General features: G+C 39.8%; 1 protein-coding gene across 1 annotated transcript in view; it reads right to left on the bottom strand.

The window, feature by feature from the left end:
* LOC126484512 (protein madd-4-like) overlaps positions 1-24596 on the bottom strand; it is a 320139-nt gene that overhangs the window by 105678 nt on the left and 189865 nt on the right. The window contains exons 12-14 of the mRNA XM_050108049.1: positions 17350-17654; positions 12541-12668; positions 10032-10166 (exon numbers count right to left, since the gene is read on the bottom strand). Coding sequence (XP_049964006.1) covers positions 10032-10166; positions 12541-12668; positions 17350-17654 — 568 coding nt within the window. The remainder of the gene's footprint in view (positions 1-10031; positions 10167-12540; positions 12669-17349; positions 17655-24596) is intronic.

The following is a 24596-nucleotide window of genomic DNA, read 5'->3' as shown; positions in this document are numbered from 1 at the left end:
CTTGTATTTTAATTGCACTCCTGAACCTTTCTTTGATTTCCATTATTGCTTCCTCAATGTACAGATTGAAGAGTAGGAGCGAAAGGCTTGTCTTACACCCTTCTTAATACGAGCACTTCGTTCTTGATCGTCCACTCTTATTATTCCTTCTTGGTTGTTGTACATATTGTATATGACCCGTCTCTCCCTATAGCTTACCCCTACTTTTTTCGGAATCTCGAACAGCTTTCACCATTTTATATTGTCGAGCGCTTTTTCCAGGTCAACAAATCCTATGAAAGTGTCTTGATTTTTCTTTAGCCTTGCTTCCATTATTAGCCATAACGTCAGAATTGCCTCTCTCGTCCCTTTACTTTTCCTAAAGCCAAACTGATCGTCACCTAGCACATTCTCAATTTTCTTTTCCATTCTTCTGTATATTATTCTTGTAAGCAGCTTCAATGCATGAGCTGTTAAGCTGATTGTGTGATAATTCTCGCAGTTGTCAGCTCTTGCCGTCTTCAGAATTGTGTGGATGATGCTTTTCCGAAAGTCAGATGGTATATCGCCAGACTCATATATTCTACACACCAACGTGAATAGTCATTTTGTTGCCACTTCCCCCAATGATTTTAGAAATTCCGATGGAATGTTATCTAGCCCTTCTGCCTTATTTGACCGTAAGTCCTCCAAAGCTCTTTTAAATTCCGATTCTAATACTGGATCCCCTATCTCTTCTAAATTGACTCCTATTTCTTCTTCTATCACATCAGACAAATCTTCATCCCCATAGAGGCTTTCAATGTATTCTTTCCACCTATCTGCTCTCTCCTCTGCATTTAACAATGGAATCCCCGTTGCACTCTTAATGTTACCACCGTTGCTTTTAAAGTCACCAAAGGTTGTTTTGACTTTCCTGTATGCTGAGTCTGTCCTTCCAACAATCATATCTTTTTCGATGTCTTCACATTTTTCCTGCAGCCATTTCGTCTTAGCTTCCCTGCACTTTCTATTTATTTCATTCCTCAACGACTTGTATTTCTGTATTCCTGATTTTCCCGGAACATGTTTGTACTTCCTCCTTTCATCAATCAACTGAAGTGTTTCTTCTGTTACCCATGGTTTCTTCACAGCTACCTTTTTTTACCTATGTTTTCCTTCCCAACTTCTGTGATGCCCCTTTTTAGAGATGTCCATTCCTCTTCAACTGTACTGCCTACTGCGCTATTCCTTATTGCTGTATCTATAGCGTTAGAGAACTTCAAACGTATCTCGTCATTCCTTAGTACTTCCGTATCCCACTTCTTTGCGTATTGATTCTTCCTGACTAATGTCTTGAACTTCAACCTACTCTTCATCACTACTATATTGTGATCTGAGTCTATATCTGCTCCTGGGTATGCCTTACAATCCAGTATCTGATTTCGGAATCTCTGTCTGACTATGATGTAATCTAATTGAAATCTTCGCGTATCTCCTGGCCTTTTCCAAGTATACCTCCTCCTCTTGTGATTCTTGAACAGGGTATTCGCTATTACTAGCTGAAACTTGTTACAGAACTCAATTAGTCTTTCTCCTCTTTCATTCCTTGACCCAAGCCCATATTCTCCTGCAACCTTTTCTTCTACTCCTTCCCCTACAACTGCATTCCAGTCGCCCATGACTATTAGATTTTCATCCCCCTTTACATACTGCATTATCCTTTCAATATCCTCATACACTTTCTCTATCTGTTCATCTTCAGCTTGCGATGTCGGCATGTATACCTGAACTACCATTGTCGGTGTTGGTCTGCTGTCGATTCTGATTAGAAGAACCTGGTCACTGAACTGTTCACAGTAACACACCCTCTGCCATATCTTCCTATTCATAACGAATTCTACACCTGTTATACCATTTTCTGCTGCTGTTGATATTACCCGATACTCATCTGACCAGAAATCCTTGTCTTCCTTCCACTTCACTTCACTGACCCCTACTATATCTAGATTGAGCCTTTGCATTTCCCTTTTCAGATTCTCTAGTTTCCCTACCATGTTCAAGCTTCTGACATTCCACGCCCCAACTCGTAGAACGTTATCCTTTCGTTGATTATTCAATCTTTTTCTCATGGTAACCTCCCCCTTGGCAGTCCCCTCCTGGAGATCTGTATGGGGGACTATTCCGGAATCTTTTGCCAATGGAGAGATCATCATGACACTTCTTCAATTACAGGCCACATGTCCTGTGGATACACGTTACGTGTCTTGAATGCAGTGGTTTCCATTGTCTTCTGCATCCTCATGTTGTTGATCATTGCTGATTCTTCCGCCTTTAGGGGCAATTTCCCACCCCAAGGACAAGAGAGTGCCCTGAACATCTATCCGCTCCTCCGCCCTCTTTGACAAGGCCATTGGCAGAATGAGGCTGACTTCTTATGCTGGAAGTTTTCGGCCGCCAATGCTGATTATTTATCAAAATTTAGGCAGTGGCTGGGATCGAACCCGGGATCAAAGACGTTTTTTTTTTTATTATGAGTCAAAGATGCTACCCCTAGACCCCTAGACCACCCACGGGTCAGTCTATCACCTACTAAAGCAGTAAAAAATAGAACTTCATATGAAGTGTGGACATGAAAGAAGCCAAACCAAAACAACTTAGAAGTTTTCAGAAGCAGGCTATGGTATAGGAGGAAATGGGACTCAAAGTCTAAGAAGTATCTCTGTGTAGCCTACCATAAAGATTCAAAATTTACTGATTTGCAAGTTCATGAATAAGAAGATACTGACCGGAGATTTCGTATTCCTTGAGAATTATAAATATGAAATGAAAGATAGTCGGAAGGAGTGTACAATCATTTTATTAACTTCGTCAAGTTTAAGAAATATTTATTCTGATAAGAAACAGAAACTGGAGTGGAGGAAGAAGAAGATTGTCAAACATATAAATAGATTCTATGCCAATGAAGTTCTGGCAGATGGAAAATAGGAAGAAAATATTTAAAGATGTTCTTCTCAAGCATCTAAAGAATACTATGGTTATGAAATGTATATAGCCCAATATTTTATGATGATCATACAACAGTTGAAGAGGCTATAAGTGGTATGAATTCTCAACAACAGAGTCTCCATTGTTGAAAAGAGAACTGCAGTCATTTTCTCAAAGTGATACTTTCACACGGGCTGAAATGGAAAAAAAGTTACAGGCATAATGAGTGTTCGATGCAAAAAATTCTGACAGATCAGCATCAAAATACAATACATGACTTTTAGTCAAGGAATATTCACAAAAAGAAGGGATATTCTGCAGAGAAATATTTTCACCAGTGGTAAAATATTAATAATTTGGATATCTTTTAGCAGAAGAAGGTTTACTAATGCACCACATAGATGAGAAAACAGCTTACTTAAATGGGAAATTAGCGAAAGAAATATGTGTAATCCTAGCAGAAGAAGGTAGAATATTGCCTAAAAAAAGGTAAGATTAGTTGACTGAAGAAAAGGCAAGAAACCTTGCTAAAGAGGGGTATGAAACAACCCAAGGCAGATACCAATATCTATTGCAGAAGCAGTGAAGACATCACAGTAATAAGCTATGTGAGTGGATGACTGCTTCATTTGAACAGTTTTAAGAGACAACCCAAAACCAAATTTAACATATATGACCTGGAAGAGGTGGAGCAGTACTTGGATCCACAGATGGTTACAAAGAGGACTGTAGAAGAGTCATGCATAAACTAATTGTCATACACATACAAAGTTTTGACAAAAAAATTGGTATCACAGACTACAAATCTGTTCCGACACTTATGGAACCAGGAGCTGAGTTAATGACCAAGAAATTAAGTGGCAAGTGCAATGGAAATGTGGAGTACCATATTTTGAGGGAGTAGGGAACTTTCTGTATCTGTCACAAACTTGAAGGAATGATATCACTTTTGCCACAAATGTTGTAAGGATATCCCACAAAAGCCCAAGAGAGCAACATTGGAAAGCCTATTAGGCGGAGGGGGTCCGACAGCTGATCAGTTCCAGTCATTCCACCAGGAAGGAGGTACATGGCTCGTGTTGTCTGTAGTTCAACCATGCCTAGACGGTCGATACCACAGTTCGATCATGTCCGCAGTGTTACTTTGTGCCAGGAAGGGCTCTCAATGAGGGAAGTGTAAAGGCGTCTCAGAGTGAACCAGAGCAATGTTGTTCGGACATGGAGGAGATACACAGAGACAGGAACTGTAAATGACATGCCTCGCTCAGGCTGCCCAAGGGCTACTACTGCAGTGGATGACTGCTACCTATGGATTATGGTTCGCAGGAATCCTGACAGCAATGCCACCATGTTTAATAATACTTTTCATGCAGCCACAGGATGTCGTGTTACAACTCAAACTGAGTGCAAAAGGCTGCATGATGCACAGCTTCACTCCCGACATCCATCTTTGCAACCACAACACCATACTACGCAGTACAGATGGTACCAACAACATGCTGAATGAACTGTTCAGGATTGGCATAATGTTCTTTTCACCGATGAGTGTCACATATGCCTTCAACCAGACAATCATCGGAGACATGTTTGGAGGCAACCTACTCAGTCTGAACGCTAAAGACCCAATGTCCAGCAAGTGCAGCAACTTCGAGTTTCCCTGATGTTTTGGGGTGGCGTTATGTGGGGCCAACGTATGCTGCTGGTGGTCATGGAAAGCACCTTAACAGCTGTATGATACACGAATGCCATCCTCTGACCGATTCGTGGATGACAGTTTACGCCCCCATCGTGCACATCTTGAAATGACTTCCTTCAGGATAATGACACCACTCGACTAGAGTAGCCAGCATTTTCTCCACACATGAACGTTATCAAACATGCATGAGATAGATTGAAAATGGCTGTTTATGGATGACATGGCCCACCAACCACTCTGAGGGATCTACGTCAAATCGCCATTGAGGAATGAGACAATATGGACCAACGGTGCCTTGATGAACTTGAGGATAGTATGCCAGAACGAATACAGGCAGCATGCATCAATGCAAGAGGATGTGCTACTGGGTATTAAAGGTACCAGTGTGTACAGCAATCTGGACCACCACCTCTGAAGGTCTTGCTGTATGGTGGTACAACACGCAATGTGTGGTTTTCATGAGCAATAAAAAGGGCAGAAATGATGTTTATGTTGACCACTATTCCAATTTTCTGTATAGGTTCCAGAGCTCTCAGAACGGAGGTGATGCAAAACTTTTTTTGATGTGTGTAGATCAGGGTGTCATAATGTAAGACACAACTAATAGCACAGCCACCAAAGACAAGAGATTATTAACCACATTCAAGTACACACAAGCATAGTACAAAACAAATCATTAGAACACATCTGACAGCGAGCACCTGCTGCACTGTCCTAATATAGGGAAGAGCTCCGGTAGATGGACAGCAAGTGCCATGCCGTGTGTACAAGTCACAGGCGACCTCTGGTGGCTGGCTGGTGCAGATGCTGATGGTGGACTGTTTGAAAGTAGCCCACTGGTGGCCACACCCATGTTACGTATCCAAGTATGATGGATGTACAGATTTATAGCACCTGTCCCCCCCCCCCCCCCCCCCCCTCTTCCTTTAGGAATGGACACTTCACTGATGCTGGCATCAGGACAGCTATTAACAAGTCCATGACATTTTCAGTGGGCACTGCAGGTGGTGACAGTGGTGATGGAAGGAGATTCCGGGCCAGAACAGGTGAGAAGAGGTGGAAGTGGTGCAGCCATGGACACACATGGTAGTCACCTCCCATGAAGTACCAGAAGCGAGGACAGGTGAAGAGGGTGCAGGAAGCATTTTACTCCTCTAGAACCTTGACGTAGCAGAACTGTGCTGATGGGAAAGGTGCTGGCTGTTCAGGAGGGAGTATCAGGAATGCAGCACTGAGGGACCCAGTGGTGCCAGTCCAGCCAACAGCAGAAGTGCAGATGGTGGTGGAGTGTTGTGGGAAGAGCCAGCAGCAGGCGTAAGGGCGCTGGATCCCAGAGAAGAGCCAGGAGGCAGAAACATCCATATGGAAGGCAGGTCCACCACTGCAGCAGGAATAGTCACAAGATGAGGACAGGAGGCACTGAGGGAGGAAGCAGAGGTGACAGCGGCAGACATGCAGGCCTTGTCGAGGTGCAAAGATGCAGCTGATAATGATGGTACGCCACTGTCAGCCAATGTTGAGCACTACACAGGTAGTGGCCGCACCAGCTGTGAACTATACCCACAATTCGTTTCATTTGGCAGCCAAGCCCCCATGCCAGGACCAAACGGCAATGAGGGTCATGGCAACGGATGTTGGTGAGGCAGCATAAACAGATGGAGGAGGGTGGGGGTTGGTGACTATGGAGCACCTCAGCTGGGTTCCAGGATAGTGCATTGGTGTTGACATGCTGTGAAGTAGGGTGAAAATGTATCTCATAGTTGTAGCAATACAGAAGCAAGGCCTAATGCTCGATATTGTTTGCTCTCTCGTTGGCCAACATAGCAGGAAGGGTAAAAAATTAAACTAAAGGCTTCTGGTCCATAATGAGTTGGAATTTAGACCTATACAAAAATAAATGAAACTTTTTGGGGGCATAGACAATAACAAGCACTTCCTTTTCAACTCGGGAGTAGTGCTCCTGAACAGAGTTAAATGTTTTTGGTGCATAAACTATTGGACACACGGAACCATCCTCATAGCGATGTGTGAGAAAGGCCCTGAGGCCATACTGGGAGGTATCTGTAGCTAAGACAAGGAGCTGGTCGGGATGGGAGGTAGCCAAACAAGGAGCAGAATGTAATTTAAATTTCAAGAATTCATGGTGATGTTCTTGAGATAGTTGATGCTGCCCTGTAACGGCCATTGTAAACTGTTCCAAAAAACTCTGAAAAATTGCAGGGGTGCTAGCCACACTAAATGGGAGGCACTGATATTGGTGCAGCCCGAAGAGTCTGTTAATCACAAGGAACCTGAAAACAGGCTTAAGATCAATCAACTTTAGAAAAATCAGGCCCCCAGCAAGTTTGGCCAATAATTCATTCTAATGGGGCACAAAGCTGATTATTCAGTTTTTTATCAATCATGAAGGGGGTAGACCACTCACTTCATGTAATAGGCTGGATGACCCTCAACAATGTCATGTATCCAACTAGGATTTCACATGTTCATGCAAGACCACAGGAATAGGACATGCTTGGAAGAAACACAGCCTACCATAGATTTCAGAGTAATGTGGGCCATAAAATTAGTGGCACAACCTAACCCATCAAAAAAAAAAAAAAAAAAAAAAAAAAGATGATGAGAACTCAGAACACAGAGAATTTAACTGCTATAAGGGACCAGGTCAGAAACAAGATGCACTGCACCTGCAATAGAGAACTCAAAAGCATTAAAATCATCCAAACCAAACAAATTGTTGGTACCAGTTTCATCCACCCCAAAAAAAGTCAGAAACAAACTACTGATTTATGCACAGTGGGAAGTGCAATGTTTGCCAAAATTGGAATATGCTGCTTGTTGTAGCTCACCAGCCATTGAGTAGCAGGAGACAACACTGGGGATCCTAAGTCCACATACGTTTGTGAGTTCAGTTATGTCACAGCTGCACCAATATTTGCTCATAGCTGGAGCTGTTTGTCCATCACTCACACTTCAATAAATTGTTTGTTGATATGTATAAGTACTGGAGACATACAATTAACATCCACATCCTTATCTGCAGGAGAAGGCTGGGAATGACACACAGATGCTTCATGTCCTTTGTTTCTGTAGTTGTTGAAGGTCACCCAGCACTTAGGGCATGTGGCCATGTCATGTTGCATAACACAGTATGGACGAGTGGGAGCACCAAGTACTGCCATTGCTGTGGTTGTAGTTGTTGCTGTTTGGCATGTTGTTGTCTGCTGCAGCAGAGAGGCTGCATTTATACTACTGCCACATCCCTCTCCCCCAAGAACTAACTGACACCGGATCACCAGGAACAGAAGCCACCCTGGTGACATCACAACAAGCCTCAATCTAGTCACCAGCAGTACAGGACACCTCAAAAGACTGGGCAATATTCAGCCAAAGATGGATTTTTGCACTGCAGTGCCATTGACACACCTCCTTGTTGAAAGCCAACCAAGTGGACCATAGAATCAGCACAAGAATCATGGGGATTGATAACAAACTGACATTTGCAACTGATGTCATGGAGTTTGGCTGCCCAAGCCCAGTAGGGCTGGTGGGGCTGTTTATGACAGTGATAAAACCCTACATGTGCTGCAATGATGTGTGTGCATTTATAGTGATAATTTGACAACAGCTTACACATTTTGTCATACGAAAGCAACACAGGTTCCTGGTGCAGGGCTAACTGGCAGATCTGAGGAGAAATCCAAGAAAAGAACAACGCCTTACACGTGTTAGCATCAGTGACACCAAAAGGGAGGAAGTGTTGCTAAAGATGCTTCCCATAAGCATTCCAGTCTTCGCTGCACTGTCATAAGGGGGTAATGGCACTGAGTATGCTGACAGCATGGGAGCTTGCGAAGTCAGTGTGGTTGAGAAGTTTGTTATAGTAACAATAAGAGCCTATTGCTGCTTGAGGAGAGATTTGAGCACTGCCTCTGTAAACTGAAGGAACAACCAATAGACTGAGCACACAGGTGTGAATACCACAATCATCTCCAATTGTGTCATAATTTAAGACAGTGTGGCCACCAAAGACAAGAGCTTATTAATCCACATTCAGTATAGGAACAAAACAAGGCAGTAGAACACATATGAAGATGAACACCTGGTGTGCTGTCCTTAGATAGGAAACATCTCTGGCAGACGGCAGAGCGGGTGCCGTGTTGTGTGCACAATTGACAGGTGACCTCTGGTTGTCAGCCTGTGCACATGTTGATGGCAGACTGCTTGAATGTAGTGCATCAGCAGCAGCCACACTTGCAGTGGGTATCCAAGTATGATGTACAGGGATACAGCAAAAAGTAATATTGAGGCAGACTATTTATACACAGAAGAGATGTTGGCTGATCTGTTAAACAAGCCCTTGAAGAAGCACAAATTTCAGAAGATACTGAAACAAAATGGTTTGACTTGTGAAAGCAATGTCTGAAATCTATGTTCAAATGGGGGAGTTGGAGACATTTGAACAATATTATGTAAGTATGTGTCAGCAGCAAAGTCTACTGCAGAGAATGTAATAGATCTCTCTGTCAGTGCTGTGTTGTTTTGTTAACACAGTCTTATGAACAAGTTCTGAGTTTTTGAACATTAAAACATAGTTTTCCTTATTTCTGTAAGGTAAAATTCAGAGTTTCTTATTTCATTTTCCTAGTTCTAACTATAACGGTCTCTAACAGACAATTCTGCTCCAGATATCAGTGTGATGAAATTAACTCTGGAGTGTACATTTAGAAACATGTTGGAAAATACAGGAGGACAAGTGTTGACATCCTGCAGCAAGTCCTTCCTTGTAGAGGAGTTTTCTCCAGATCCATTATGAAGGTCTTCCAACATGTTGCTAGTAAGCATACATGCAGCATGTGGCAATATACCCTTGAATTCTGTGCTATAAATCCACCATTACACTACCTCTCCAATACTGTGACTTTGCTTGCAGAAAGAAATTAGTCCTGTTAAAATTGAAGACATAGAGCTTCAGCCAGGGAAGTGTGGAACAATGACTGGAAATGTGGAACGAAGAACAGCAGAAGTCTTCCAAAAATAGGGGAAGAACTTTCTGAATTTTCATTTGTAGAGTAGATCATTGGCATTAAACGGTAGTTGAAATTTCCACAATACAAAGTATTGAGGGAATAAATTGCAATATGGAGAAAGAAATCAATATCTAACAAACTAAAAATGCAGCAGAAGCAATAGGGCATATATTAGTTTAAACAGTCAAGTTAGAAGTTAAGAGATGAAAAAAAGTTGAGAAAGAGTTGTCTTTTGGAGAACCTTGTTTACATACCATCAATGATAGTGATAACTACAGAATTCAAATAATGCCCAATAAGGAGCAGCACATCTTCTAAGAAAACCGATTTATAGTTAAGACTTTCAGACTGACATATACCTCCAGCCTTGAGTCTTCTGTCTTCTGAGCGTGATCTTCCAGGCAATACTTTGTTGGCATTCTCAACTTCTTCAGAACTTGTTCTTGTCAAAGGAAGCTTCACTGAAAGGTATAGATCAGCTTTTGACTGACCAGCTGCAACACGAACATTGAACATGGTCATTTATACTTTCTTTGTAATAGACATGCTTGCATAAAAATTTAGAAAAAATGTGCCTCTGTTATTTGTCAAGAATGTAATACTTCTAAAAAGTTCCTTATTATTTAAAATTATTAATCACAATTCATTTCATTTCTTTTCTTCTTTCACATAATTATGATCTGAACAAAAACAGCAATACACAAAATTCATTTTCTTGGGATTTTTGGAAATTATTTGACAAGTTGCAAAAGAGTATGTCAACAGCCACGTTATCTAATATTCTACCAGAAATCAAATAAATGTTCTGCTAGTTACAAAACTCAAGAGTATACTTAGTCCTTTCAATTAATCTTTAGTAAACTCTTTCAAATTTTGTGCATTAACAGGTGTTTAAGGTCAGGTTTCATTGGAACATGAACTGTAGACTCACAAAGTAGTAGTGTAGCTCATTTAATTATTTAATGGCAATGCAAATATCCTAAGACTAGAGAAGTTATATTACTTCATATGTCTTTTCATGGTTCATAGCAACAACATTTTTCAGCAGAGAACAGAGTAGTCCTTTCCTACGTGCCTGTAATAAAAAATAGATTCATTATGTTAGTACATATATGTAATGCCTGCATTCCTTCAGAAGACCAAATTCTAATACCTTCTCAAACTATCACCTCTATTTTTCAGTGGTTGCATAGTAACCTCATGTAAGTTCACATACAGTCAATTAGCACTTTCATCCACAAATAAACTAGTATCCAATAATTTGGCGTAATTCAGAAATGATAAATTTGCACCAAGATCCCCTCAAAAACTGGATGGGCTATCTGTGTTATTAAGGAGAATTGTCTGCTCAGTAGCACATTAAAATATAATGAAAAGCAGTGCATTAGACCCACAATTTCTTGCCAGTGCTTGCACATTTGTTGTCAACAGAGCATAATTTCATGGTGAAGTTTACAAAGTAATGTCACAAATGTCTTGTTTGGCATCTCTTTTGTAGGATACAATTTTCAGATGCAATGAAATAGATCACACAGAGGTTGCAATAAAGTTGTGTATGCCACACCATCACCAAAAGTAACCACATTAGAACAGCATCAACCTTCAACCTTAGTAACATGATGAAATCTAATAACAGCTACAGCACAATTGTTGCATAGCTTATAGCTTCCTCAGGAGTTGTACTTTCACAACACATTGTGTAGGAGATACTTGGAGTTGAGTTATGTTTCTTCATTTCAAGCCTTTGGCAACATCACATACTTGATTTTAGCTACACAGCTCAAATGCAGAACATGATGCACAATTTTTGACTAAAATGCAGAATATGATTCACAATTTTTGACTAAAACACAGAATATGATACATAAGTTTCCATTAGAGTATCACCTTTCTTTGGTTTACAGTTTTAACTGTATTGTATTCTTTGCCTTATTTACATACCTATATATAAAGAATGTGACACAGCAACCTGTTTTTCATGTGCTTTCTGTTCATAATGATTGAGAAGAGCAATTACTGTATGCCTGTGAGTGAGCAAGGTGACCCAGTGAAAAAGGAAGGAAAATGTATTCCGGAGGACAGCAATTCAAATCCCTGTCCAGTCTATCACATTTAGGTTTTCCATTATTCCCTAAGTCAAATACTGAATGGTTCCTTTGAAAAAGGTATTCCAATATCCTTTCCAAATATGGGCAAGTGCTCCATATCTAATGACCTTGTCATCAATGAGCTGTTTAACCTTCCTTCCTTTATGTATAGATGTGCACTCACATGTTTCTAAATATGCACAAAATTGGATGTCATAGTCTTTTGTAGTGCCTATCATTATTCCATCTTGGTTTTTCCATTGTTTGATTTTGCAGATTTCATCGTTACTATCATGATTACAACATTAGTTAATCAGTCAAGTTGTTTTCTTGACACACTTCTTGTTTGTATGTTATTTCATGCTGAGTGTTGCTGCACAAACACACCTAAATTAAGCAACAAGTCCTGATATCAACTATGTCTTTCACATATTGATTTTAATTGTAGCTGATGATGCTCAGGGGGTGTCCATATGCAAAATATACAGTCAGAGGTGATTTGAAATGGAAAACACCTGTCATATTTTGACTGTTGTATAAAAAATTTTGAATCGTTACAACCAGTACTTTGATTTGTATAAAGTATTTCTGTTACTAGCAATTTTATTTTTAATGCCCTGACATGTTAATGAACTTTCTACATACATCCTGAAAAAAAGTTATTATCACATCAACTTTTTTAGAAGCACCATATAAAAAGGAAACATTATGCTGTTTGATTTCTATTTCTGCAGAATAGACTTATCAAATAACTTCATTTATACAATGATAAAGTACTCACCAATACAGGTGTACTTTCCACTGTCAGTGAACATTATGTCATGTATTTTCAGTGCTCCTTGTTTAGTAACCTTATATTTCCTAGAGGTTGTTATCTGTGTGCTGTTCTTTTCCCACTGTATTTTAGTCCTGGAAATAATGAGTATTTGGTCAATGAAATGCTTTAAACAGTTAGAGAGCTGCAACATAAGTAAACAAATAGTAAAGGACTCTGATCATGAACTGCTTTACGTTTGCTGTTCATACTCGTTCCAGTTCATGTCACTTTGCAACATTTTTTAAAATTTTATTTTATTTTTGTTTATTTAGCCATCCGTGGACATTTTAAAATGTATGGGTGTTGTCTGTTTGTGTACATTCATATATTTATACAGTTACACCTACATATTTACTTGACGTGACTGTATCAGGCAGCACATCACTAATACTGAATTATTTTATCCATTTTGGGTGGAGAACACAGAAGCTGTTTTCGCAAATTACACTGTAGGAAATGAGGCTACCATCCAGAAATTTTCTTGAAAGTATTTTGTTATACAGTCACACGCCTGAAACTAGTAATGGCTAGTAATGGTATAATAAATTAATTTAAAAAAAAACTTATGGCTGGTTGTAGTACTTCCTACAGCGTAATGTACTAATACTGTAGTCGAACATTATTGGATTGTTTTTCAAACTCATCTGCATTAATTTGCATTTTTTAAATTTATAGCAAGCTGAAATTCATCACACCAAACAGAAGTTCTAAATCATTGTATAGCCTCCTACAGTCACTTAGCAATAACAGTTTCCTATACACTACAGTGACATCAGCAAAAAGTTGCACAGTGCTGCTCACTGTATCCATCAGATCGCTTATCTATTTAGAGAGCAAGAGCCAGTCTACCACACTTCCCTGGGACACTCCTGATGAACAATCGTCATCCAAGACAATGTACTGGATCCTATTACTTAAGCTATCTGCATATCAACTGGCAAGCATTCGTCATGTGCACCCTGCTACCCAAGTATCTGCATCCTCTTTGTAGTGCACCCCTGACCTATCGAGGGAATCCTACAATTATCCACCTCATAATGAACTCCAGAAATCTTCAGCCAAGACCATCGAAGAATCAACAGAACCTCTGATTGACACCTTGCACTCACCTCAAAACCAAAAGACACCAATCACTTCTGGGTACAACATTGCTAACTGGTTTCTCCCATTGCATGCCACAAGCAAGGCCAGCAGTTTTCATCACTTCTGCCAGCTGCCAAGGATTGTCTCCAAACTAGAAAGAGTGGCTGACACGAGTCACAACTTGCAGGTGACTGTGTCCTGCACTCTCAATAGCCACATGCAGAGCCTCCTCCACATATCTACTGAGACCTCTTGGCAGACAAACTAAGTGTGCGTTGGACTTATTTCCAGCCCTGGACACTACTTCCCTAAGGAGCTCCATAACACATGTAACACTAGAGCTCCCAATAATTAGCAAACCCCAACTCATGCACTTTCTCAGACCCTGTTTGGAGAAACAGTTACATGTCCCCTTGTAGGGTGGATGGGTGAAGCCACATGATCAGTCCTCCCTTTGACACGCTGCCTCAAGCGATGTGCACTTGTAACTACCTGTCACGCACCATGTCATGATTGTGGCCCCCTGCACTGGAAGGTACTCCACCAGCAGAGAAAAGAGACAAACAAGTGACATTTGAGGAGCCTTACATGATGCACCCATCACCACATCACTGCTACACCCCAAGGCAACAGCCTGTAGATGGTTGACTATTGTCGACAATGTTTTCAGTACAATATGCACACTCCATTTCTCCAGCCTACTACTAAATTTGATTGAAAACAATGGGTAAAAAATAAATAACAGCCAAAACACTTGTCTTTTAAACAAGGTTTTGCATTACCAAACTTTATTAAAAACATAAATGCAAACTACTAAAAGACACTGACCCTGTCACTGACATTAGTTTCATTGCATGCTGGTTGACAAGCACTCCTCTGAAAATTGGTAAGCTCTTCTAGTTGATGTTTAAGGATATTCAACAGCAGCTAGCACATGAAGAACACAAACTGGGCAAATATCCTCATTTGGGCCAATGTAATGGTGGCAAAGATCCTAAAGGATGCATAAATTGTACTGCAACATCATGTTCTGTTGTATTTAATTTAATGATTATCTCAAGGTACCTCAGACTGAAATATTTACAAGCTACATATATTGGTCCTATCAAATTTTCTGCTCTCACAAAGGATTCCTTATCTTAGCCCCATATTTAACATGGGCTCCACGTCGCTACTGATACACCATGCTTCCACATTACCTATGCAGTTTAATGGCTTATAGTTATGGAAACTTCTGTGACTGATTATCAGGCATCATATTTGTAGCATATGGATGTGTATTCATTAAACAGGCTGAAATGAGCCCTCTAAAGGGCATAACTTAGAGTATAGAGGTATAAGATCATAATAATATAATAGAAATTATTGTTGTGAATATAATAGAAAGAAACATTCCACATGGGAAAAACATATATAAAAAAAAGATGCAGTGACTTACCAAACGAGAAAGCACTGGTAGATAGACACAATAAGTCACAGCATCTTTTTTTAAGAAATTATTGTTGAATACAATTAAAGACTAAAAGGTGTAATCTGTTTCTCAAAGTGATGGGGGGGCATTATTAGAAGCTAAGGAGTGTACCAATAGACTAATGTGTGTTGGTACTACATTATAACTTCAACACAGAACAGTTTTATAAATAGATTTGTACAAACACAATAGCAGTGTGTGATGGAAGTGTGTGAAGAACTGTAAGTGTATTGTGAACACAATCCAATGGTACAGCATGGAACACTATAGTACTAAGCATAGTAAACTAAAATATTAAATCAGGAGGACTGAAAACAGTTTAACAGCTTTATTTAAACTGGTCTAAGGGCCTTAAAACAAGAAGGGTGTTTGGAAACTGACAATGTGTTATGGCAGTGTAGTAACAGATGGACAAAGCTGTGATATCAGACTGTGTGTAGACAGTGAGAATGAATGAACTATCAAGCAATTGAGAACAGTGACCTAGAGTTGAAGTTATTAGTGGTCTGTGTGATGTAAGCCACTGCATGTATACATGTAAGGGTAGCTAATGGCAGTGGAAGGGCCCATCCAACACCCTTGCAGACACTCTGCATTGCAAATTAAACCCTTAATAGATGCAGGAATGATTCATAATTGTTTTCTTTTGAGTAATGTATTTCTCTCCTAAAGACTGCATTTGATAAATGTGTCACATTTATGTTTGTGTGAAATGTCACTAGATGTGTATTTATACCAGTTCCAGAAAATGATTTGTTTGTATACTATTTGGATGTGGTATAAAGGGGCACAGAGTTATCACATTGTTCTCTCAGCTGTTGTCAACTTTGCAGATTTCAGAGGCCCTACTTTGCATTCAAGTAGCTCCTCATTTGACCTCACGAGGCTAAGTGCTCTCTGTTCCAGTCCTCCCACCAAGGAACATCACTGGTAATACTGAGAACTGACCCCAGGTCTTCTGCAATACTGGTGAAATACATATCAATGAACTATGGAGGCAGACACTCAAATTAACAGTTATACTTGCATTGACCTTCATTAAAGTATAAGTGAAACAGCAGTTTCTTAATTTTTGACATGCACTACCATGTTTGTATTAAATGTTCTGTCCTTTACAACCTCGGAATGGAAGGGAGCTGGAGATGCTCTGATGCTTATTTTCTATATGAATATACTAGCAAATTTCAATTTTTTTTTGGAACTTCTTGTTCTCTTGAGTAATCATGCCAAATGATGCTTTACTAAAAAAAAAAAAAAGCACTAAAATTTTCAACTTATTACACAGCCTCCATCTGGACAGCTTCAATTAATTAACAACAATGTTGTGGGCATGACTGTTTCAAACAAAACAATCTCCCATTCCTTATGAGCTTTTACCACTCACTGGTCCTCTGGAACCTACTTTTAAGGTCTCAAGCCTTCCTTAACTATACTGCAATAAACCTTGGTTCCTACTCATCTGAGTAACCCCACCTTAAAATATTTCTAAGGCATACTCCAACCATCACAAACTGCAGATCTACCAATTATCTGTTTATATAATGCATAATAAATAGAAAACCATAAGTGATATTAAACATGTGAGATATTAACTATCAACTATCAGTAAATTTTACCTATTATTTTGATAGTTGTACAACCACCACCAAGCCATATCTACAAATAATGCCCATACACATATTTGTCTTCACAATCAACACACAACATCCTAAACAAAACAAGTTAAGAAAAATGAAAGCAAGAGATACTTGCTTCACCACTCAAGTCATCTGTAACACCTCCCCCTTTTCAAAACACTACAGTATTCCCAAGACACATTTACTGTCCACTTGATCTTAATAAGTTTTTCCATTCTTTTATTCTCCATTTCCTTTGAAGGCCCTCCTTTTTCCTCTTTATTACTTACAATCTGTATTATCTCTGTGACACCCTATTGGCATTTTTTGTTGTTTCAACTTTGAGCCATTGAAAAATATAAAAAAATTAAACTGTTTTTCAAATTCTGAATCTTTCATTTTGATTTCTACTAGATAATATCTTTGGAATTCTCACATCCTTGCCACATTTGTTTCCAGCAGCTGATTCTTAACACTCTGAACTAATATTAAATCAATATCATACAGTATCTGACACTAGCAAACAAAGTAAACATTAGGTTACTATAGGATGGAGGTTGTCTGTAATAATATAATACTTCTAGGTGAACTTTATTATCTTACCTGTTAAACTTCCTCACAGGACATCTGATCTTCACCTGACTTCCTGCAAATACTATGGCTTGGCCACCAATTTTAAGATTCACTTTCTTTTCATTGGCATTTTCCTGGACATATGTCTTGTTTTCAAGATGTATCTGTGGCTGAATACTCTCTACTGAACATGGTTTCTTATTACATGCCTTTTTCTCAGGCGGTTTGGGGCCCGTGCATTTTGTAGTATGCCGAGGTATGATATTATTTTGTGCCATTGTCTGCTTGCACTCAACAGATCTCGTCTTTGTCCCTCCTCCACATGTGGCTGAGCACTGGAATTGAGGAGACGAACTTGTTGAACAATTTTATAGTGACTTACTTTGCAGGAAATTAACTTAATAATAATTTACCAAATTCATTTCAAATAAATTAGTGAGTTTTAGGAACCAATGAAATCAAGAATACTGCAATATTTAAGCGAGTTACATGAAACTTTGTGTGAGAAATGCAAAAAACAAGTTGCAAATTTTGAGGAATTTAGCTACGTTTGTATCTATATATTGGTAGCTACGTTTGTATCTATATATTGGTACTAAAACACAAAGCACTTATACAATGGACAAAAAGGATGCCTACCATCTTATAAAAGCTTTAAATACAGCTAATTCAAAAATAAATAATTCTTTGGTATTTGTACTTTCATTTAGGGGCAGTTTGATAATTGTGCTTTGTGTAGTCTTAATGGATATGTACTGACATGAGCCTAGACAGTTGTGTTTGATGCTGTAAAATGGACCACTTATAGCAACTTGCTGACCCAGTGTTGCACCACAATGATCAATGGGCAATGACGACTGATTGCCAATCAGTGTCCAGATTATTACAATAACTGAGGTTACTCTGGTATGTGGCATATGTGAGTTTTGCAGCCAAAGAACCATAACAAACCCATTTTGGCATGAATAAATACTGGCCATCCGGCATGGCTGGGCATATGTTGAAGCAGTGAATCACTGAGTCATCTACAGTAATACTGTTGGCCTTAGCTGTGAGGTCACTGCCACTGCTGTAAATGTGACAGGCCCACCTGTCTATCAGCTTCCTGATGAGCTGAACATCACACTCAGGCCTTCCCTGCTACTGAGCTACTGGGGCACTTGCCAGTGCCCGTCACCATCAGTCAGCTGCCAGTCCAGGATTCCCTGGACATCTACACTTGTCATTTGCCACAGCCAGGTGTGGCTCAGTGTCTTGCACTCAGCAGACACAGACACAGACAGTGTCAACCTGCCATATCAGCCCTGACATTTCTCGGCAATTGCCAGAATCACTGACTATGCACGATTGCGCCACATTTGGACCACATTAAGCACAGCGGCAGCTGGAGTTCTACGGCAACAATTTGCTGCCAGGCTCCGTGGGTCAAAGCTTGCCTTCACTACTGTCTGATATGAACCTGACCTGTACTATGAACTAATGGGTGTAATAAAGGTATTATACAGCTCCTGAGTGGCTTCCAGTGCCTGGATCCACCATACTCCACCAGAGCATACACACACCCTCTGCAAGCAGTGTCAGAAGTGGTGATGGAGACTGCAATGGTAGCTTGACATTTTCAGCAGCAAAGGGCAACACAAATAGAAGTATATGCATTCTATAACCATTTATTAAGCCCTTTTATCTGTTGTTCCTCTGTTTCTCCTGTTCCTAATGCCCTTTCTTTTCTGTTATGTCAGGTATAGATTCAGTTGTGGTGCCTGGAAGTGGTCCAGGGGCTGAACCAATGAAACCAGTTGTGTGGACACAAGGTAACCTAGCATGTCATGAGGCCTAGAACACTGAATCGCACAATGTAGTATGCTGGATATGCTATCACAGAGAGCATTACAGTAGGCAATGTAGGTAGCATGTTTGGTTGAGATGTGAAAGGTACCAGGGAAATATAGACCAATGTAGAACATAGGCAACTGAAGGCTTAGTTGATCAACACAATGTAGATAGTAAGCAACTGATGGCTTAGCTGGTGAATGCAGTGTTAATATGTGAATTATAATTTTAAAACTTCTCCAAATGCCTACACTAGAAGATATGTTGTTTGCCAAACACAGAGTGCTTGAGCTGTGTGTGGAGCTTTTCTCTTCCTTCCTGTTGTTACACCACTCTCCTCCTACTTGTTCTATTTCCTAGTAAAGTAGTTCCAAATCATGGTACAGCACTGATGAAGCAAAAATAGATCAGTGTCACAGCAGTATCTTATAGTTTGGGGGTTTTCATCTATATATCATGTGATGTTGTCTCAAAACAGTATAGCAGGGAGCTGAGATACAATGGATGTGAGATGGAGCACTGGCCATAATGTCATATCACACCTGGTCCCTCTAAGTTCACTGAGCATGACAGCAGAAAATTTATGCAAGATAACTGTCCAAACCAGTGTATGGTAATGATAAGAGAATTGTGGAGTATTATAGAGTTGTGTTAAGGCACACAGGTTGTAGCTAATAAAACCACTATTGTTCAGTGAATATGTCAGAAGTATCGCAGAGCTCATGGAACCTGATAAGCTAGATGGGTCTCTCGGGAATGAGAGGTGACGGTTAGGGTTAAGTGCTAGTTCAATCATCAATGGAGATGCAATGGTAGTGACTCTTATCATGGTTTCCCTCTGTATATAGTTCATTTAAAGCTCTTCTATCTGAACTTCTCTGATTATCTTTCCATGATGTGATGGTAAGGCATAACAGGTGGTCAGGACAGTGTGTCACATGAAGGCTGGGATAACTAGGTCAAAGAAGATTAATTGTACCTTTTAAAGAAGATAATGCTTGGAAAAGGGTTGGTGTGAATGTTCATAATGTTAGTGGGAATACTGATATACAATGTCTCACAGATTCCCACAATCCTGGTCCTGCAAGTTGGTTTGAAGGAATATTAATGTCCCAGTGTCATTGAGATCATTGGAGATAGAGCGCAAGCTCAGATAGCTTCAAAGCTGGGCAAGGAAATCAGCCAAGATCTATCAAAGGAACCATTCTGGCATTTGCCTGAAATGGTTTAGGGAAAATGCAGAAAACCTAAACTATGATAATCAGATGCTGATTTGAACTGTTGTTCTCCCACATGCTACAGGATGGTTTGACACAGCTGCCGACACAGAATGAAAATGAGATATGGACTACTCATTTATACAGATTGGGGAGTACTGTTGAAAGCAGCGAGCATACCATGAAAAGGAACTTAAACCATGTGTACTATAAGTGTGATAGCACATCTCTGGTATTTGTTATCAAGACTAGCACAAGTTTTCAGAGACAGCCTGTGGATGGAACCATATATACTGTGGGAAGATTCCAAATGCTTCAGGGTATCTGCTTTAGCTGCTTCTTTACATGTTGTGAGACAAAGGCTAACCAAATGTGTCATCAATGGACTGTAAAGAATTAATTATTTCAAGATGCCGCAACATTGAGAATTCAGTGGATCAAATTTTTCGAAGGGGGAACGAGTATAACAACATGGGCCTCAGAAAATGGACTCTATGCTGTAAGCAGGTCACCTTAGGCAATACACTAACTCAGTGTTGTGTAATGATGCTTGCCAGGCAACATCATGCCTGGATGGTTAATGTAATCAGGGAGGTCTCTGGTACGTGACTTCTGCAGCAACAATACCACAACAAACCCAGTCTGGTGTGAATAATACTAGCTGTCCAGCCAAGCTGGGCATATCTCAAAGTAGCCAGTCAGTGAGTCATCAACTGTCATAGTATCAGCCTCCACCATGAGGTCATCGTTGCTTAGCCATCATCCTGACAGGACTGCCTGCCGAAGGGGCCCAACTGCCGCTTTGTGAGAGAGTTGAACTGAGGCCTTCCTACCCAACAAGTCATGGGGGCTCTTGTTAACATTGCTCACTGCCAACCTGCTGCCAGTCCAGGGTTTGCTCACTGGATATCAGTGCCTGTCACTTGTCACGGCTGGGAAGGACTCAGCATTCCACACTCAGCAGACGATGATAGGCAGCTGGGTCTGCTCTAACATCGCTCAGCCACCACTGGGACCACTGACTATGCAAGGTCGCACCATGCACCAAGTGTAGCAGCAGCAGCCTGAGTCCAATTACAATGCTTCACTGCCAGAGTCCATGGGTCGAGGCTCACATTCCTGGAGCACCTGAAGTGGGTCTGAGTTGTACTACCATCTATTGTGACTAATGGGATTATATAGCTTCTGAGCAGCTTCTAACTCACCCCAACATACAATCCTGCACCACATCCTCCGCAGTCTACTCATTTTTTAAGCTAGAGAAGTTTTTTTTTTTTTTTTTTTTTTTTTTTTTTTTTAATAATCTAGTTTAATTTCACAACAGTGAAACTGTCTACTCTTTAGATAAGTTGAAACTTAAAAAAGAAATCTTTCTTTAGGTGAGTACCTACTTTTGCCAGAACATTTAACATCAGTTAGATAATGTTAGTGCATTTGGTTTCGAAAAGAAGCAAGAAAAGAAAAGTACGAATTCTGTTGATATTGAGGTTTTTAGCGATGGAACACAGTGGAAACAAGTTTTTAATGGACCCATGGCTTTGTCTAGAGAACCCTTTCTGTATTAACCCACATTATTTAGGAAAACATAATTGAATGCATGGGGATTTAAACCCTATTCCACTGTGCCACATTGCCCATTGATTTGTGGATGAGTCATTGATACCAGTCAGATCAATGGACATTGTGTTCAGGCTTGAAGATTGTAGTGCTCTTTGAGTAATAAGACTGGCTCTGGCTGAAACATTCTGTTAAATGTATAAATGCAGAACTTCTTCAAAACTTGCTCAACAGATAGGGGAAATCACAACTGTTGTTACTGATGTGCCTTGAACACAATTGCATTACACTTGTTCCAGATCAGGACGTTTCTGATAAGAGGATACTTGTACAACTAATTTCAAAAAGCGTTCAGTGTAGCCAAAGCACCATTTGTCCAATCACTGTGAGTTTCAGTATCTTCACTTGGCCTTTTTTATGGTAAATGTTTCTGAAACACAGAACTCTGGAATAACTACAGACACAGTTGCAAAAATCAGCAAGAAATCAAAACAGGAAGCTTGTATAGTACAATCATAATAAATATAGAATTTCCCATTAAAGCACATGGAGCTTGTTTAATAAGAAAGATCTCAAGCTTTTTCTACAGATGTTATAGACATAACACAACATTATTTGGAAGTCAGACAAGTTGAAGAGAAGGAACTAGATCAGGGGTATCCAAACTTTTCCTCTGACAGAGCACTTTGAGAATCCTCGTATTCCGATGAAGCACCTCCTTCATTTTGAAGGTTCACAAAATTTTAAAAAATGAAAAAAAAACTTTTTCATTCAGTCATTACTTCAGTTTTAAATCATAACTCATAAATTCCGCGGAACACAGTTTGTGAAACATTGACATAGATGGGCACAAGTTAGTATCACATTACTTTGGTAGTAATATAAGGAAAGAAGGAGTGGGTCTATACAGAAAATATGAAATACAGGATCAGGCCATAGACTTAAATAAGGTCTGTATTTAGCAGATCTTTGAATTCTGTACTTCACTAACATATTTGCAAACATTAAACAATTGGACAAGATACTAAAAAGATATAGTAGAAATAAGAAAAAAGTCATTATATGTGGAGATTTCAACATTGGTTTCATTTCACACAGTTTTGATGTCCACCTTCAGTTTGATCCCCAGAGTGACATTCCCACCAAGAATCCAAGAACATTGTGCGACAGTGATTGATAACTTACTTGGCTCAGTCACACTGTTCAGAGACAATTTACAGGATGAACAATGGGAAGAAGTCTATCAATGACACACAGTGGATGAGAACTTTTACTTTCCCTAAAAATGTTTTCACAACACTATGAATCCAGATTTTGTCTAAAGGATATATATCAAGAAAGAAGGGGCTTATGAATACAGTCTTAGAGTGGTATGTGGAAGGGAATAGGAGGCTAGGAAGGAAGGGATTTCAGACCCTGTATAATGTGATGGACAGTACCACATACAGCAACATTAAGAAGGAAGCAATAGATCACAGGAAATGTGGCTGACAAGAACCTGCTAATATACCAGAAAGCTGATGATGATGATTCTAAAGTGAGGGTTGCAAGTCTTATAACATCAGGCACCTGCAGTTTTGAAGTCATAGCTGCAGATACAAAAATCAGATCTGTCTTCAGCCCAAGAACTTTATCCTTCACCTCAGATGTGAGGTGGTCTTTAAGGGCATCCACCACTAACATAGGACTCTTACTGAGCACTGCACCAGGTCTATGATTCCAATCAGCTTGTCCATCATTAATTCAATTGTCATCCATCATTTCCTTGCCACTCATAAACACTTTCAGCAAATTTTCCTTGTGCAGAATAACATTGGGACGACAGTGAGGGGGGAAGGGGGGGGGGTGCAGCTTTCCTCCCTATGTTGTAACTGCAAACATGATAGTAATTATTTATTTTTTTCATTTCCAGTTGTTCTTGATGAGATAGTTCTTTCTCCTTCACAGCCCACTGTCATATTAGTCTACATATCTCAAAAGACAGATGTCTTGTCAGCGTTTCCTATCTGGTGTGGAGGGTAAGACTGCTGCTGCCTGCAGAAGGTGCTAATTTTCTCAATGAGCAGAAGGTTCTAAGTTTATCAATGAAAGTTTCAGTCAAGCTCTTCAGTGGTGAAGTACTTCGTCAGTTAAAGAGGACAATTTTATTCTTAAACTATAATAATTTTGAAGTGCTTTAACTGGTTTATTCACCCAGAGACATTACCCCATCTTCCATTTTATCTCATACAAAGCAAAGGATCATAACTTCATGGTCAGGGTATTCCTCAGCTTGTGGTCCTCTGTAGGTTTTGTTTGATGAAAAGCAGTTTGTAACTTATTCTCCAAAGCAGTCCAATGCCATGCAATAGTGTTGTGCAAACAATGCTTTTTGCCAACATGTATATTACTTATAAATTTCTGTTGATGGTGACTGCAACCACGAAATCAGGAGATGTTTGGTGGTTGTTAGAAGAAATGTGGAATGGTGAAGAATAGACTTCTTTGACTTTTGGTGTTGAAGGAAACTTCTTAGAGTCCAAAGGACTGCAAAGGGAAGAAATATGTCAATATTAGAGCAAATAAAACCAGAGTGCTCCCTGGAAGGTCTGATACTAAGACAAAAGCTGATCTACTTTGAACATATCATGAAAAGACATGTTTCACAAGAAAAAACACTAATGCTGGGAAAGA

This window comes from Schistocerca serialis, chromosome 6 (assembly GCF_023864345.2).
Source record: "Schistocerca serialis cubense isolate TAMUIC-IGC-003099 chromosome 6, iqSchSeri2.2, whole genome shotgun sequence".
NCBI classification, from domain to species: Eukaryota; Metazoa; Arthropoda; class Insecta; order Orthoptera; family Acrididae; genus Schistocerca; species Schistocerca serialis.
Note: the sequence above shows the minus strand (reverse complement) of the source record. Positions and strands in the feature narration are given on the sequence as shown.